Source organism: Xyrauchen texanus, chromosome 14 (assembly GCF_025860055.1).
Source record: "Xyrauchen texanus isolate HMW12.3.18 chromosome 14, RBS_HiC_50CHRs, whole genome shotgun sequence".
Lineage (NCBI taxonomy): Eukaryota > Metazoa > Chordata > Actinopteri > Cypriniformes > Catostomidae > Xyrauchen > Xyrauchen texanus.
In genome coordinates, this window is record NC_068289.1 from 18,328,121 (window position 1) to 18,346,959 (window position 18,839).

The 18,839-nt window shown below is 40.3% G+C and overlaps 1 protein-coding gene across 2 annotated transcripts in view; it reads left to right on the forward strand.

Annotated features, from left to right (window-relative positions):
* LOC127655278 (cyclin-dependent kinase 16) overlaps positions 1-18,839 on the forward strand; it is a 42,695-nt gene that overhangs the window by 14,031 nt on the left and 9,825 nt on the right. For both annotated transcript variants that reach the window (XM_052142991.1, XM_052142990.1), the window contains exons 3-14: positions 449-567; positions 3,143-3,268; positions 7,182-7,238; positions 7,559-7,673; positions 9,145-9,239; positions 9,330-9,392; positions 12,472-12,595; positions 12,802-12,922; positions 14,713-14,810; positions 14,965-15,070; positions 15,641-15,683; positions 17,590-17,680. In XM_052142991.1, the coding sequence (XP_051998951.1) occupies positions 449-567; positions 3,143-3,268; positions 7,182-7,238; positions 7,559-7,673; positions 9,145-9,239; positions 9,330-9,392; positions 12,472-12,595; positions 12,802-12,922; positions 14,713-14,810; positions 14,965-15,070; positions 15,641-15,683; positions 17,590-17,680 (1,158 nt within the window). The remainder of the gene's footprint in view (positions 1-448; positions 568-3,142; positions 3,269-7,181; positions 7,239-7,558; positions 7,674-9,144; positions 9,240-9,329; positions 9,393-12,471; positions 12,596-12,801; positions 12,923-14,712; positions 14,811-14,964; positions 15,071-15,640; positions 15,684-17,589; positions 17,681-18,839) is intronic.

Genomic DNA, 18,839 nt, shown 5'->3' on the forward strand with positions numbered 1-18,839 from the left:
GAGCTATTGGTTAATATAGTAACCAGCATATTTACATTTATGCATTTGGCAGATGCTTTTTCTTCCCAAGCAATTTACAATGCCTTCAAGTGTTGCACTTTTTTTCATACATTGTGGAGAAAATATTGTACATTCTCTTGAGTATTTAAAGAACAGACATGTACAGAGAGACAGGAGTTTTTTTACATACCTATGTTAGGACACCTTCACGTCATACACAGTCTCTGACACTCATGTTGCTTCAATTCGATAACACTGAAAATGAATGATTTCTAGTCATTTTGTCCCTGCAATACACTGTCAGTGTACATTTTATACATCAGATCAGATGACCTGTCATGATGTTCTCAACACTGGATCATGGGTTTTATTCTTGTGTGGTGTGCAATGACATGAAGTACAAGGCCTCAAGTGTGTGCTTGTTTTCTGTGTGTGTTTTTATATACAGTTCATGTTAAAATGGGTTCAGATGGAGAGAGTGATCAGGCTTCAGGAGCCTCTTCTGATGAAGTTCAGAGTCCTGTAAGAGTCCGAATGCGCAACCTTCCACAGCGCATCTGTAATGAGGTACACACACACACACACACACACACACACACACACACACACACACACACACACACACACACACACACACACACACAGCACAGACAGACAGACAGACAGACAGAGTGGTGTCTTTCATAAGCATTTCCATATTTATTGTTAAAGTCCCTGCAAAGGGAAACTTCTTTTCCACTGACACGAATGATGATTGTGGCAGCGGAGGCGTGGTTAAGCGCCTGTCCGGAGAGAGAGAGAAAGTGGTAAGGGCGCTTACACCTGAGCTAAATTATGTCTAACACCTGCCTCTAATTCTAGTGAACTTGGGAAGTGCGTTCAGGTTGCATTTTCCTCAGTTGAAATGTGGAAATTCAGACACTCCGAGTTGAATGGAACACTTCATGAATCACAGCAACAACAATACAGAGCATTGCGGCTTTCCTAACAAGAGTGAATAGTTGGACACACACACACTTCCACATACACACCAGGGGCGTGTGGTAGTGTATAGCAGGTGAGTGTTTCAAACAGCTAAACAGAGCGCTGTTAAATGGAACACAATGCAGAATCTTCAATACAGCATATTAAAATCCAATGGTTATGGCATCTCCTGTTATTTGAAAATAGGCTGTTGCGCACTTACTAAGAATACTATGGTAACCTGAAGGAAGAATAGACAGACGCGTGTTGTGCACATTCTTTCAGATTTGGGCAGCGAATCTTCACATAATGACAAAATATGATGCATTATATTGTGATTATGCAATCTTTTGTACATTTTGTAACATACTATTTTAAAACAGCCTGTAATAATGAATAGATGATACACTGGAACAACAAGACACAATGCAGCAGCCATAGACGTTTGTCAGACATGTTGTTATATATACAGTTATGAACACAACGAGTACTCGAGTAGACAAAATGACCAAAATGCCTATCCCTATTCCAATCCAACTTGTAGATGTAAGCGGCTTTCCCACATGTAATAGGGGACTTTGGAATTCACCCAGCAATGAAGGGGCCTATGCGAAGGATCCATAAGGGGGTGACCACCGCCACAGAAGCTATAAAAGCCAGAATGTGCTGGAACCAGGGATAGACTGGCCATCAGGAGCACCAGAATGTTTTCTGATGGGGTGGTTGGTCAAGTATAAATACTAGAGTATAAATACTCGGGTGCTACCCGATTAAACCGCAAAGCGTATCCACTGACTGCTGCAGCGCAAGAGATTTTTCCAGGGCTGATTTTTACACCCAGTCCAGATTTAGCTGGGACATACAAAGTGTAAAGTTTAGCCTGGGTTTGAACAGGGACAAGCATTGTCACATGGCCTGTATAAACAACTCTAAAAGCCGTACACTCATCGTGCACGAGACCAATTCCAAACCGAGGAATGAGATCTTCCTGCAGGGTGTAAGTGAGCTCTAATTACGAGTACTTGATTTTTGTAATCAGATTATATAATCCAGATTACATTTATTAACATTATTACCCAACAAGGTCTATTGTTTAATCACAATTGACCCTTCGCTAAACACTGCCCCCCTTGGTTACAGTTGCTCACTCTGCAGGCAAGCTGTGTAGAGCTCCCCATAGGAATGAATGGGAGATTGACATGAACGGTGCAGTTTTTGGCAAAATCGCAAAAATATTCTCATTAACAGAATGGATAATATTCTTACATGGGCTGAAATAAAGAGTGACATTGTAAGGCATATTGATCTTATGTTTTTTGTAAAGAAATTGTTAAATTATAGAGTAATTTGATTTACTGTAAATCAGACTGCAAATCAGAATAAAGGCAAATGATAGTCACAGTCACTTGAATAGAGAAAAGCGTCATTTGATAGCGATTACACACATGTTAACATAAATTTAAGTGAACAGAAATGTTAATAACATTGCTACAAGAAGTCTCTGACTTCTCAAGGAGGAAGTGAGGGACAGGTAAACGTTCAACACAAGTCTTTTATTTTACTCACTTTGTCGTCTAACACAACAAGGTTGTCACCAACACTCTGCTGCATTTGTGTTTCTCTCTCCTCCTGTGGTCTAGACTCAAGTTTTATCCCTCTCCAGCTCTCACTGTATTTCAGAACAGCCGTTAGAGATATTTTCCCACAGGTGTCAATCCTTACCTTTCTTCCTCTTCCAGCCTTGCTCTCCACAGATGTTTCTCGGCCACACCCACATCACCACAAACATCTCATAACACATTCACAATAATCCTGTGAACTGTTGATTTACTATTGCCTTTATTAAGACCTGAATCAATAAGTAAATTAATTAACATTAAGTTATTAGCTTTATTTTATTTTGGGACCAATGTAGTTGTCCTCGCTGCTGTTATACATGTTCATACGGGTATGAGGAATGACACAGTTTGCTCCATAGCAAACTCTTCATGAGATTTATTGAAATATTTTTTTAAAAGAAAGAAAATAATAAAATATACTGTATACTGTATGTACTGGTAAAGGAAATACCTTTTTCACTATTGAATTAGGAAAAGCTGCAACATCCCAACTGTTCTAGACACAATATTTCCTTATTTCCTTACCTTTTATTTTTTCTTTAATTTGTTCTCTCTATTAGGACATAAATAAGCGCCTGTCACTGCCAGCTGATATCCGTTTGCCGGAGGGTTACCTGAAGAAGTTTACCACAAACAGTCCCCCATTTGACAAACCTTTGAGTCGAAGGCTTCGTCGAACTTCACTTGTGAGTTTTTCTTGCTCATGACCAAACCCCCAAGGAATCTGCGCACGCAGATTTCTGCAGAATTGGAATGCCTGTTCTTCACAGACCTCCACACATCCTATAACCCTTGTGTGTTTGTTTATTCAGTATTTTGGCTAATTTGATAGTGTTTTCAGCCATCAATAAGGGTGTAGTAGTTTTATTTCTGATTAACGCATTTTACCATTTTTCGGTAGATTACTTCTGAAATCCAATCCAGTTGTGATTCCAAATGACAATGGCGCTGACACCCTAACAAAGCAAATAGCCACGTTCCACCGGCTGATTCATATTGTGGAGGATGAGAGTTTAAAGGAATGGCCATTATAATAAATACCTACTTGAGACAAGTTATTTCAAAAAGTCAAACTCCCAATTAAACGTTTAATGTGACTTGAATTGGAGCTATTTTGGTGCATTTCTATCTTTATACTGTGAAAGTCTTAGAACAACTGTGTGTTTAGAACATTTTAATGAAGCATTATATTGTTACGTATTGTTTTCTTTTCTAAAAAGGAAATTTTGGCATGAAAAGAAGTAAATATATAGTCAAACTTCAGCACTTTCAAAATCTGCGATTAATCGGGATTAACTAAAAAACAATTATGCGATTTAGTACCATAGAATACTTCTTTCATTAAATGTAAGTAAACACAAAATCAAACAATAATTTTTGTTTGTCACTCAATAAAACAAAAGGTACTTGAGGTTCATGAAAAACAGAATTACACTTGATTATATTATTTTTTCCAAAATGGAAGACAATAATGTCATGGTCCTGTCACTCTCTCAGTCTGGTATTTGTGTGACAGGACCATAACATCATCGCTCTATGTCTGTCTTGTGTTTAATTTTCTATCTCTGTGTGAGTGCATGGCTTCGGTTGTTATTTCCCTGCTGTGCGCTCCTCGTTGGTCTCATTTTTCATGTTTGGAGCATGGTGTCTGGATCCTGACTTCCCTGTCTGGTTCGGATTTGGTTGGTGTGAGGATTTGGACACTCATGCTCCATGTTTTTTCTGTTATTGGCATGAGTGCATTGCCCTTATGTCAGTTTGGCGGCATGCACTCACGTCAATAATTTTTGTATCTCTCGTGACCTGTCTTCACGTTGGTCACTTCAGTCTGAGGTGTCGTGTTTGTGTGTGGCCGCACTCTCGCACATGTGTCATGTCTCATTTTGTCACCTGTTGCATTTGATGTACGCTCAGGCTTTATCTTGTTTGGGAATGCGTAGCATTGCTTTGTTTGCCGTTGCAACGCATTCTCTCCTCTTGTCTGTTGGTTGGCATAAGCATATATTGCCTTATTGTCTTGGCGTTGTGTGATTATGCCTTCTGGGTGTTTGTGTCTTGTGAGAGCACGTGGCTTTGTTTTTTTTTTCTGTGTAGCTATGTGTCTCTCAGTCTTGCATCATACATATCCCACCTCATTGTTTGCCTGTTATTAGTTCATTTGTAATGGGTTCAGTTGCCCTGTCCATTAATCTGTTTGATTTCTTTCCCTATTTTAGTATCCTCTTGTGTGCTGTCCAGTGCCAGTTCGTCTTGTGCTTGTTTCATGTTTATGTCAACCCTTTTTGCCTTCCAGTCTGTCGGTTCCGGTTAGTCCTGGACAAATTTGCCCCCAGCCTGTCATCTAGTTTGTTGCCCTGGACTGTGTTTTTTCACCTACGGGGTAGTTTTTGTTTGGTTTTGTTTATTTTGTATCAATAAATCCTTTTGTTTTTTAAATCTACATTTGGGTCCTGCCTCTTCTTCAACCTGTGAATGTACAAACTGGCCTTATTGAACCCAGCAAAGTAATGTGCATTTTTAGTACCATCTTGGGTAGGATTTCCCAAGATGGACACAGCTTTGGCATTTATGCTGAGGAGCTGGTCCTGGAACCCCACAGGTGGTGATGAGATCTGTCTCAAACATCTTTTCTGTCAGGTCTGGACAAACTGCACATTGTCGAGGAGCTGGGTGAGATTTTTTTTATTGGCCCTTATGGGATCTGGTGGACCATGTATGCCATCTTGCGGAGGTGGAGTTCATGATGCTGAGATGGAATGCCAGATCCATCAACCCTCTCACCCCGTGCCCTGTTTTAGCCACAGAGGCCGTTTCCCTGCTGCTGCCAGCGCTCACGGCCACGGAAGCGTTCCCCTGCCACTGCCAGTGCTCACAGCCACAGAGACGGTTCTCTTGCCACTGCCAGTGCTCATGACCATGGAGGCCGTTCACCTGTCCCATCAGTGCTCAAGGCCACAGAGGCCGTTCCTCAGGCTCTGCCAGCATTACTGACCACTGCGGCCATTGATTAATCTGTCCAGTTCCCTGTGGCCATCGACGAGCCTGCACAGTTTCTTGCGGTCATCGAGTCTGTCCAGTTCCCTGAGGTCGTTGACAAACCTGCCCAGTTCCCTGCGGTCATCGAGTCTGTCCAGTTCCCTGAGATCATTGACGAGTCTGCCCAGTTGCCTGCGATCATCCAGTCTGTCCAGTTCCCAGCGGCTTCCGCTCAGTCAGACCCCTATTCAGCATCCACCACTGCAACCGACCCTACCCAGTCCTCTGACCGCTGTCAGGCATTCTCTCCCTAAAACCTCCACACAAACTGCTGGACCCCGCCACTGCCCTGTGGCCTCCTCGCAGGCCACCGGACCCCACCTCTGGCCTGAGGCCTCCTCGCAGGCCACCAGACCCCACCTCTGGCCTGAGGCCTCCTCGCAGGCCACCGGACCCCACCTCTGGCCTGAGGCCTCCTCCCAGGCCACCGGAACCCACCTCTGGTCTGAGGCCTCCTCCCAGGCCACCGGACCCCACCTCTTGCCTGAGGTCTCCTCCTAGGCCACCGGACCCCACTTCTGGCCTGAGGTCTCCTCCCAGGCCATCGCACCTCTTTCCTTAAACCCCCTCCCTGGTTTCACTCTCTTCCCTCCCTTTCTCTTGACACTAGAGGTAGACTGATATATTGGTTTTACAGATTCATTTCTGTTCTTTGTTAGTTCCTGTTCTGTTAGTCTTGTATATTGTTTGATGTTCCCCTTTTTGTGATGCCAGGAGGCATCCCTTAGAGGGGTGAGGGTTAATGTCACGGTCCTGTCACTCTGTCAGTCTGGGTTTTTGTGTGGCATCATCGTTCAATGTATATCTTGTGTTTTGTTTTCTGTCTCGGTTTGAGCACACGGATTTGGTTGTTATTTCCCTGTCGTGTGCTCCTCGGTTGGTCTCGTTTCATGTTCGGTGCATGTTGTCTGGATCCTGACTTCCCTGTCTGGTTCAGTTTCGGTTGGTGTCGGGATACGGACACTCAATAACACCCGTGTTCTGTCTGTTATTGCTGTGAGTGCATGGCACTTATGTCATCTTGGCAGCATGCACTCACATCAATCGTTTTGTCTGTTCATGTTGCGCTGTTTTACTAGCTGTCTTTGCGTTGTGCTGAGGTTTGGTTACTTCGGTCTTAGAATATAGGACTATAGGTCTATAGGACTTTTTTTTTAATCTGGCCTAGAAATCAATAATGAGAGAATGGATAAGATGGAGCGATGTAAAAAAGTGTACCTCCTTAGGTAATTCAATACTATTCAACACTTTGCGTGTTTAAATACATTCTGCAGAATGCCGCTGTTTTTTTTCTCCCAAAAATCAGGGCAAACAATTGGAAAAAAATCAGCACTTTCCATCGGAGCATAATCATGACCCATCAGTATGGGATCATAATCATGAATATAAAATATATTCATTATCGTTTCTGTCTTGTTCTTTTTGTAAGATTCCTTTAAAATCAAATGTAATTGAGAATTGTGTCAGATCTCTTTGTGTGCCAGTGGGGATCAGTTTATTGCTGATACATCTCTTTCGGCAACTACACTTTAGCCCAATAATCACTTTTGTCTTTTTTTTCAGTCAGAAATTGGCTTTGGCAAATTAGAGACATACATCAAACTGGACAAACTGGGAGAGGTGAGATGCTGAAAATCTCAAAGCTTCTTCACCACAGTTTATAATATATTTCTCTTTAATATGATGCTGAACTGAATTAGTTTGATTATGTGTTTTGATTTTGATAAAATATGTTTGGAGATTGTGTCCAGACTGGTTTGTAGACCACTGATATTACGATGGTTATATTTTAGCATTATTTATTAAAAACATTTCAGATAGCCCTTCTGAGTTGCAAACAAATATTCATGTTGACTTTAATTACAATACAGTAAAAATACTATTTAAAAAAACCTGTTAAAAGTGAACCTGTATCTATATGTTATTCCATGTGTGTGTAGGGCACATATGCAACAGTGTTTAAGGGTCGTAGTAAATTAACAGATAATTTGGTGGCTCTGAAAGAGATCAGACTGGAGTATGAAGAGGGCGCACCCTGCACCGCCATACGAGAAGGTACAGTGCTTATACAGTTGGTTCCACTAGTTAAATGCTTCTTTTTTGCACACTTTTATAGTTAAATAAAAAAAAAAAATCCAATTATTAAGTTGATTTAATGAATTAATTCAGTGCAATTAATATATTCAAAATAACGCATTAAAACATTATGCAATTCAAGCTTGAAGTACTACCTTAATATTTTTGTCAGGGCGCAGTCAGTGATAAAAGACCGTCTTCTATGTGTAATGAGTGAGTTGAGGTGACATTGCAAGAGACTGCGATGTCAGGCAAGTTTCATTGAGGTCATAGTTAAACTAACAGCTTTAGCATTACTGCCAATCAAAGCTGAGAGACGCGACAGACCAGACAGTAATTAAAATTGCTTGGGGCACCTACCTGATAAACAAGTTTCAAAATTGGGATGAGATATGTAAACTTTCAACATGACGGAGGAGAAAACGGTTGTGTCAATGTCAAAATAAGAGTTCACCAAGATGTATACAAGAATAAACTGGCGTCCTCCAGATTTTTCTCTGATAATAAAACACTTGAACGGGAGAGAAATGCTCGTAGGATATTTCTAATACCAGCATCCATGATCGCTCGGAGTAGATTACTACCACACAACAGCTGAGAAATAGTATGGAGCCAAGCAGGGACACGTAAGAAATAAAATGAGATCTGCTAATACATACCCACAATTTTGCAATTCATACTCTGTTTATAAACCATACTCACAGATTTGTAAACTGTTACTCCATTTAAAAAACAAATTTGCTCACAGTTTTGTTCACAGTATCTCTCAATTTTGCAAACTTTACCCACAGTTTCATAAACTATACCCATAATTTTACAATCCATACCCACGGATTTGCAAACTGCCCATGGATTTGTAGCCCCTTCCACATTTTAGAAATTTGAACCAGCGATTAGACCTACACACAAGATAAACTAATTTAATAGTATAATTAGGTAATCTAATAAGGAACGTTTTTTCACAAATCAGTTTGAATCAATGACTTAAATTCTAAACACATAAAAGGCACACAAAAGACTCACAAAATGTCTCCATCTATTGGTGTAAATATGTAAGATCACAGGTATGAATGAAAAGCTCCACCTCTGGCTCTATGCTCTGCTCACATTCCTCTAGTTCGGAAACTTACGAATACAAGCAGGGTGATACAAACAGTGAAGTTTCCTAATTCTGTTGGACTCCTATATCAGTACTCGCCTCTCATCCAATCAGATTCAAGGACCAGAATTAACTATTGTACAATTTGTTATGTTTGTGTATTAAGTTGTTAAAAGAATGCAAAATAGAAGCATTTTCACTAGCGGGCTTAAACTATCCAAATATACAGCCAGTGACGCATACAATGCCACTGCTGTAAGTCTATTTTGCTGTAAGAAATTATTTAAATGTCACTTGACATGATTAATGAATTCATGTTGATTTGATGTTGCATTTGTTTCTCTCTATTAGTGTCTCTCCTAAAGGATTTAAAACACGCCAACATCGTCACCCTCCATGACATCATTCATACAGACAAGTGCCTTACACTTGTCTTCGAGTACTTGGTGTGTGACATGCATGTATATTTTTGATTCAGTGTTGTATGTGTCCTTTTGTCCATCTTTTTCAAACACGTGTGTTTCTGTGTATTTCAGGAGAGAGATCTCAAACAGTACCTGGATGACTGTAGCAGTATAATGAGTGTTTATAATGTGAAGGTGAGACATCTGTCAAGTTTCAAATAAGTATGTTGATTATCCTAAAAACTTGCAAATAATTGTAAAAAATAATAATGCAAATCAAAGAGAATATCACAGAGAACAATGTTGCAGCAAAAGCAGGGTAGAGAAACACATGCATTGATTTTATTAATTAAATTGATTGATTAAATCTGTATGCATGCACATTCAAACATTATGTAAATGGTCTTGCGCCTAAACACTGACTATACCTAAGTACTGAGGGTGGAATTTACCCAGAACTGTGAACTGTGCTCACTGATGGCGTTGTTTATTTGTTCATGCTTTCTGCATTGTTTTGGTGCTGAGGGATTAATAAACAGACAGACTCACAGACTCAACTAAACTGTCCTGTCTCTCTCATGTTTCACTGAAAATAATATCATTGAAGTGAATCGATAAACAATTTTTGTTATAATAAACAATTCCCTTTATAACTATGTTTACTTTTAGTGAGTCGATTCTTTAGGACAGTTCATGTAAATTACCTAATTCACATAAATTATTCACTTGAGCCCTGCACAGCCTTAAAGGGACTTTGCCTTTTTTTAAAGCAAATATTTAGTTAAAGGTGTTGTAAATTATTTTACATAGCTGTTCTGGAACTTCCACCAGACTAGCTATGAATAAGCCACCCCCCCTCTTTCCAAAACCCCACACCCTAAAGACGCGCACACAAACACACTAGAGACTGCTGTGTTGGAGCAGATGGAGGGCAAAGGCTCCCCCTGAGTATTTTGCCATCTGACTATGGGCGTTTCATGGGAATAGGACACCAGACCGGCACTTATACAAGCAGATTGTATATGAGCTGCCCTGTGAACACGCACAGTGATTGACAGGCAGAATGCCTTTTGATTGGCTAAACAAACAATCTTACAGTGGCCAACGAACATCTTTTTTCCCCACTGTTTACAGAGCTTAGGACTGTTACAGAGACAGGTGTGATATTTCATGACACATATTTCTGTAATTTCTGACTGAGGTGGTTTTTGCATATCATATATCATTTTCAAAATAATTATTACAGCACCTTTAATTTTGTTCAGTTATATAAAAAAGGAAAAAAAAAAATTCTAGTTCAGTCATGACAACTATGAAAGATTTAGCATGTGAATGTGGGTTTGACATATTGATTAGATATTGGTCTTTGCGGACTAGATCTGCTACGCTGTGTTAGCATGTGGACATGCTGCACAATGAGACAAAATGCAAGACATGCTGCATCGAGCATGTGCTACATGCTGCTGCACAGTTACACATTTATACAATCCCACAACAAAGCAGGGAAGCTGCACAAACACATTACACATAAACACAGAACACAAACCCCCAACCAGGCAGATCTATTGCCAAGAATTGTGTACTGCTACTGCTCCAATGAGCCATGTGCACTGAGTGGATACTAGCTAGGGATGCCTGGGGGTCAGGCCAAATGGCGTAATGCTTATGAACAAAATTTCTATGTGTGCCTCAGCCTGCTTAGCCGAATAGCTTAAATGCTAGTGACCTAACTCATAATGTTTACCGGAGCTAGGAAAGGCCAGAGATTATTTAACTAGTGACTTCAAATACCTATGTGTGGATTTATTTAATCTAATGACCTAAGTTAGAGATGTGTGCCAGCCAGATTTGTCTAAAGCTGCGTACACACTGCCAGCGACTTTGTCGCTGCAGGTCGCCAGTGGCTGGCGGTGAAGTCGCTAGTGGGCGTTCCCACTACTGGTTGCCTAGTAACGTTTATAAATGACATTCACAGATGTCATTCCATTGCTCTTGACAGCGAATCTCTTTTCTTGGCGCTAAAAGCATTTTTGAGGGAAAAGACTTAATATAATTGAAATCAGTACATAAAATGCTTTATATCAAAGATGAATGAGAAACAAGGCGTGCTCTTTGCCATAGCGGCTTTTTATCTGTGGCGAAAATGCAAACGGCGGTCTGTCTGGGTCCACAAAACCATTAAATCTCGGAGTCAGCACGGCGAGTACCACCGGCTCGTGCAAGAGCTGCGGCTGGATATACCATATCCATATCATAGAGCACTGAAAAATTGCTAACAGCAAGAATTAGCCTTTCATCCATCTTTCCGTTACTGCAGGAGCTGAGAGAGAGAGAGAGAGAGAGAGAGAGAGAGAAGGATCACGTGAGCTCTCCCGTCTTCTCTCCTGTTGGCTGTCGCTTCCGTTAGTCACTCTTCATTTGAATAAAGTTGAACTTGTCCCACATCTAGTCGCCAACGGTCACGACAGCTCGTGTCGCCGGAAGTCGCTGTGCTCTCATTGAAAATGAATGGGATGTAGTCAATGTCGCTGGCAGTGTGTACGCAGCTTAAGGCTTACCTTATTAAGACGTGCTTCTATGTGTCATGGCCAAAAGCAGAAATTATGTACAAGCTGATAGAAGGAACCCCCAGCAAACCACCTGAACAAATTGCCTTTTCAGAAACCAGTTTAACTGCAAAACTGAGTAATATAAACAAGTATAGGTCTCTGTGGAACAATAATGGGTGTTTTCCAATCGGTGAGCATTTTCAAACCGGGATGGGCGTTTCTAAATTATCCAATGAAAGTAGGGAATCTCAATGGTTTGAAAACGTCCACTGAATGGGAGCCCATTTTTGTTCTGCCGAGACATAAGTCTCCATTTAAATGTTAGACAAGGAAAGAGACTAAAGATGATCGGCTACCCGATAACAAGTCAGAGAACCAATCAGATTACGCCATGCAAACCGATTGGCTTAACATGTCACATGTGAGTGAGCCGATTAGTTAACAGATAAGTCAAGGTCATAAGTCAAAGATCCTATCAGTTCATTAGTATACATTTATGTTCAATTTACTGTTGTCCATGGTTTAACTAAATCAACCATGGCTTTACTATAGTAATATTGTTGTAACCATGTTTTTTTTTTGGGTGAAAACCCTGGTTTTATCGTAGTAATAAGTAATATTTTTGTATTAAATAATATCTTCCAATTGTTATATATCTAAAAAGATTATTAATAATATTAATAAAATTTTATGACATGCTTTTGATCTTTGTGTCCACTTGATAGATTTTCCTATTTCAGCTCTTGCGAGGTCTCGCTTATTGCCATCGTCGAAAAGTTTTGCACAGAGACCTAAAACCTCAGAACATTCTGATCAACGACAGGGGAGAACTCAAACTCGCTGACTTTGGTAGGTACAATCACACATACATCAAGTTCTCATCTATTCATATATAGATACTAGAGCTGGCAATCAATTACAAAAATAAATCTAATTAATTACATGATACTTTGATTAAACAAATGAATCGCAATCAGTCGCACATAAGTATTTGCTGAGAAGAGATTAAATTACTGTAGCACTGTTTACAGTTTCTTTGTTCCTGTCTGTTGTAGGTCTTGCGCGTGAAAAGTCAGTGCCCACAAAGACATTCTCAAATGAAGTCGTCACACTCTGGTACAGACCTCCTGATGTGCTGCTGGGCTCAACAGAGTACTCCACCTCCATTGACATCTGGTAAGATTCCAAAAATCTTTATTTGTTGATTATTAGTAGGTTTCCACTGCATCAGCCAATTATGAGCAGTGATCAGTATAAAAAAGGCTGAGAGTGGCAATCCATTGAGCTAAAGTTGCCAAATAGTGATATTCCATACGATGATTAGTGATGATAATGATTACATTCAGCAGTCAGTTACACAAAAACATTAGATCTGTGGTTCTCAATCTTCAGAAAGACAGGATTTTGGAAAAACAATTAACAGTGTAGAACAGTGTGGTGGTTTGCCAAGCCAACATTATTACAGATTCAAAAAGAACGTCAACTAAACGATCATTATTTCTTGACTAATTAATGTAACATTTTTGTAGTTCGTCAGCCATTTGTATATCCATTCTGTTTTTTCATCTTTATGAAGAAATCACACAAGCCTTTTAGCACATCACATCCATAGTACATCCAAGGAAAATTCCAAATTTGTGACAGAAAATGTGCATACAATAAAAAGAGCCTCCTGCAGAACAATGCAGAAAAAAGACCCCAATGTAGACAATGCACTATCCTACACTGAATATGCTTGTTACTGGTTTAAACTATCTGATTTCAAATCTCATGTAAATGCATGTTTCGTGCGTTTTTTTTTTTTTAATAAGCTTATTTTTGATAGTTATCAGCGTATATATGTTGCAAGACTTCAGTACATGGATATAGCATGCAAATTGAGTGAGTATTAAGTATTAATTACATTTTAAGTATTATAAATGTGAATATATTTGTTACAATTGTCATTTGTTTATAGAGTAATGGGTCACCGTGCTAATGTGATTGTTTGGTCATTTGATTTCCGTAGGCTAAGTTATTAGCACATTACTGAGTGCTTTTGTTAAAATTGGGCTGAGCCTAGATTGTTAGACTGTTGGTAGTTTGGTAATTGGGTCACTGCATTGACTAAGGTAATTTTTTTTTATCTTTTAAATATATAGTTTAAATGACATGTTTCAAGTTTGTAGAAATGCCATCTTTGAGTTTGTTGGTTTCCATACATTTTTTAAAGCATTTATTGCATTATCTACAAAAAAATTGATTTCATTTAAAAAAAATGTAATTTGGTGTAACCATCAAGCAATTTTTTTATTATTAATAATTCTTCACAAACCATCATGAGGGTCTAGGTCCTCTCTGTTTTATGTTTTTTGATTTTATGTTCAAATTTACTAATAAAAGATCATTGTGCACATGACAATATTTATTTTTTCAACTATAAAATTTGTTCTTTTTACATCACATTATTGCCCCAATTGTATTGGTTGTGAGAGGTGATTGCATAATGCTCGGTGTTGACAGGAGTGTTTTGCACATGCACACCAATACATAGTATTGATAAAACACACAAAGCTAACAATATCACAAATAGAAACAGGTTTTGAATATTTAACATTAGTGGCACACTGATTGATTCAGTTGGCAGGATTGGGGTTGTGTCTAGAAGGGAACCATCTGGTTGCAAAAGTCTCACAAGAGTGGCATTTGCTGTTACAGAGGTTAAGGTTGGGTAAGGTATAGGTTTAGGGGTAAGGTTAAGATTAGATTTAGGGGCAGGGACTGCTGAAGAGTTTCTGTGGGACTCCAAATAAACAGCGCATGAATGTTGCGTGCAACTCTCGTGAGACGTTTGCAATCAGAGGGTTACCTTCTAGACATGACCCAGGATTGGTACTCCTGGAGAACATTTCTGGTCTAAGAACAGGAAATAATTCCAAAGAGAAATCTCAGTGATTCTAGCTGTCTGTTTTTGTTTGTTAACGTAGGGGTGTAGGTTGTATATTCTATGAAATGATCACAGGACGGCCCCTGTTCCCTGGATCAACTGTGGAGGATGAACTTCATCTTATATTTCGCATCTTGGGTAAGAGCTATGATGTTATGTTTTAATCTTAGATTTTGTGAGTTTCATCATCTTCCCAGCTTTACTAGTTCTGTTTAAATCTCAAAATACAACTAGTGACACCCGTGATAGCAAGTGTAATTGGCATGTTTGTATCTTGTGCCTTTATCTTCAGGTTCTCCTACTGAGAAGTCTTGGCCAGGAGTCAATACCAATGAAAACTTCCATTCATACAACTTTCCTCCTTATGATGGTGAACCTCTCATCACACACGCACCCAGGTATGTGTCTGTTAATTTTGCACTTGTTGTTAAATGGCATCAACATTGTGGGGCTATGTGTGTACAAGTTTGGTACCTGTATATAAACTGTTGTGTGGCAGGTTCTATATAACATTTTAGCAGGGAAAAAAGTACTTACTACTCCACCCCTCTCCTGACAAGCTGCCATTGAGGAACAGTTATTTATATGGCAATCCAAAGGATCAATGATTGAAAAGGAATGCAAAGGTCAACAGTGTAAACAGTTAAAAAAAAAAACAACTAGTCCAAAATGAAGAGCAGAAGACAAGAACAGGATAAGAGTGACTAAAATTAATCAAAGATGAAGACTGTAGGACTGCAGAATATGCTGGCAATCCTATACAAAAAATAGTAGAGCTATTCATAAAGCTCAAATGACAATAGAGGTGTATGCAATCATGAATGATGAACAGTTGAGAATTCATATGACAACACAAAATGCCCCCAGATCCCACTTGACAATAATACACATTTTTAAATTATGGGGGACCTGTGCAAGGTTAGAAATGCCCCTGATCTGGAGTATGTTTGACTGTTTTTGTTCTACAGGATCGGTAATGATGGTCATGGTCTACTCTGCCAGTTATTGCAGGTAAACCACACATCTGCTTTCACCCTTTCCTTGCAAAAGTTGTAAGCCATTAAAAGTTTTTTGATTATTGTCTTCATTAATGATTTACATTTTACTTGGACATTTTAGTTTACGTTCAGCATCAGTGTTGGGAAAGCTATATAATATATATATAGTGCATTCAGAAGTATATTCTATTCAGAAAGAACACCTTTCATTTTTTTCACATTTTGTTATGTTGCAGCCTTGTGCTAAAATGCTGAAAATTATGTTTTGTTTTTTTCAAATCAATCAACACTCCATACCCCATAATGACAAAGCAAAAACCTAAATTTTGATAACTTTGTACATTTATGAAAAAAATAAAAGACTGAAATATCACATTGACATTAGTATCCAGACCCTTAACTCAGTACTTAGTTGAGGCACATTTGGCAATGATTACTGCCTCACGTCTTTTTGGGAATGATGCAACATGCTTTGCACACCTGGGTTTGTGGATTTTCTGCCATTCTTTTCTGCAGTTCCTCTAAGCTGTCAGGTTGGATGGGGACCGTTGGTGGACAGCCATTTTCAGGTCTCCGCAGAGATGACCGATTGGGTTCAAACCACATTCCCAGAGTTGTCCCTAAGCCAATCTTGCATTGTCTTGGCTGTGTGCTTAGGATCATTGTCCTGTTGGAAGGTGAACATTCAGCCCAGTCAGGTCCTGAGCACTCTGGACCAGGTTTTTATTGTCTGTATTTTTCTACGTTCAGCTTTCCTTCAACCCTGACCAGTCCCCCAGTCCCTGCTGCTGAAAAACACCTCCACAGTATGATGCTACCACCACCATGCTTCACTGTTGGGATGGCATTGCGCTGAGGTCAAACAGTTCAATCTTCGTTTCATCAGACCAGAGAATTTTGTTTCTCACAGACTGAGAGTCCTTCATGTGTCTTGCACTGAGGAGAGGCTTCCCACTGCCACTCTGCCATAAAGCCCAGATTGGTGGAGTGTTGCAGTGATGGTTGGCCTTTTGCAAGTTTCTCCCATCTCCACATATGATCTCTGGAGCTCAACCAGACTGACCATGGGGTTCTTGGTCACCTCTCTTATCAAGGCCCTTCTCCCCAGTTTGGCCGGGCGGCCAGCTCTAGGAAGAGTTGTGGTTGTTCCAAACGTATTCCATTTAAGAATTATTGAGGCCACTGTGCTCATGGGAACCTTCAATGCAGCCAAACATTTTTTATAGACATTCCCAGATCTATGCCTCGACACAATCCAGTCTCTGAGCTCTGCAGGCACTTCCTTTGACCTCATGGCTTGGTTTTTGCTCTGATATACATTTTCAGCTGTGAGATCTTATATAGACAGGTGTGTGCCTTTCCAAATCATGTTCAATCAATTTAATTTGCCACAGGTGGACTCCAATCAAATTGTAGAAACATCTCAAATATGATCCAGAGAAATGGGATGCACATAAGCTAAAATTCAAGTGTCATAGCAAGGATCTGAATACTTATGTCAATGTGATATTTCAGTTTTTTATTTTTAATACATTTGCAAAGTTATCAAAACTCTGGTTATTGCTTTGTCATTATGACAAATATGCTTTGTCATTATGTATATACACTGATGAGCCAAAACATTGTGACCACTCACAGATGATTCAAATAAAGTTGATCATCTTCTAAAAAGGCCACATATCAAGGCCTGGGTAGATTAGATGGTTCTCGTAGTCAATGTGTTGAATGCTGTAGAAATGGGCAGGAGTAAAGACCTGAGTGACTTTTTAAAAACAATTTATTATTTATGAGCCTTAGGGTTTACAGTGTAGTATTACTGCCTACGTTTCCATTTTAGTGCTGTTTTTGCAATGAGATGTCATTTGAAGACATGCTCAAAGACCAAAAATAAATGAACTCCCTGGATGTGTGTTTTATAGTTTGAGGCAAGACAGCGTATTTTGGCAGAAGAGGCTCTCCAGCACATTTATTTCAGAGATCTGGGAGACAAAGTGCAGGAACTGGCTGACAGTAAGTTTTTAATACTACTACATGAACATATTAGTCAAGTGTAAGCTCATTTGAGACATACTGTTGACTCGAGACATTAGCAAAATTTGTTGAACAGTGTATTTTTTCTTGTGATGTCTACATCTCATTCTGTTTCCCAAATGACTTGATGAATAAGTTAAAAAGGCTTTACAGGACAAGCTTCATGAGGCCGTTTCTGCTTGTGGTCAGTAAGGACAGTGTTATGAATAGAGGAAGAGGCAAACGGGAGGTGTGGATCCAAACACAAACTTTATTGTAGGCAACTAAAAATAACATAAAAACACAGGAACAAAAGAAAACATCCACAATGGGAAAACTGAGACTGAAACTTGAAAGGACATGGGGACATCTACAAGGGGCACAGGAACCTCGAACGAGTGAGTAATCACAGGAAACACGGGCAGGAAGCAAGGAGCTAACTCATACAACGATCGACCAGGAGTGGAAAACACACAGGGTTTATATACACAGACACAGGAGGATCACAAACGACAAACAGGTGCAAACAATGACACAATAATGGCAGTGAGAAGATCTGGGAATTGTGGGAAGTCTAGTTTTTCACAAGGACAGTGAGACTCGGGGCGAACAACAGTGAAAACGTGACATGGAATATGAACGGTGAAACGGAAAACACGAGACAGACAACAAGGAATGGTAACATAACCCCCCTCAAAAGGACCAGATTCCAGATGGTCCTGAAAAACACAAGAATAACAAAAACAACCAAATGTTCAAGGAGAGAGGGGCTAGAACTGGGGGAGAACAGACAGACCAAAGGGGGCACAAGGGACACAGAGACAGTCCACGGAGGCACAAGAGGCGGACAGGCAGACCAGGGAGGCCGAGAGGGCAGACAGGCAGTCCACGGGGTGTGAGACGAGGCCAGGTTCAGGTGGCCTGGGGGGCATCCACCGGGTAGGGACTGGTTTAGGTGGTCTAGGAGGCAGCCACGCTATGGGGTCAGGTTTGGGTTGCCCGGTAGCTGGCCACAAGGCAAGGGCCGGTTCAGGGAGCCTGGGAGGTGGCCACAGGACAGAGGCCGGTTTAGATGGCCCGGCAGCTGGCCAAAGGGCACGGGCCGGTTCAGGGGGCCTGGGAGGAGGAGTGGCCACTGGGGGAGCCGGCGGAGCCGAGG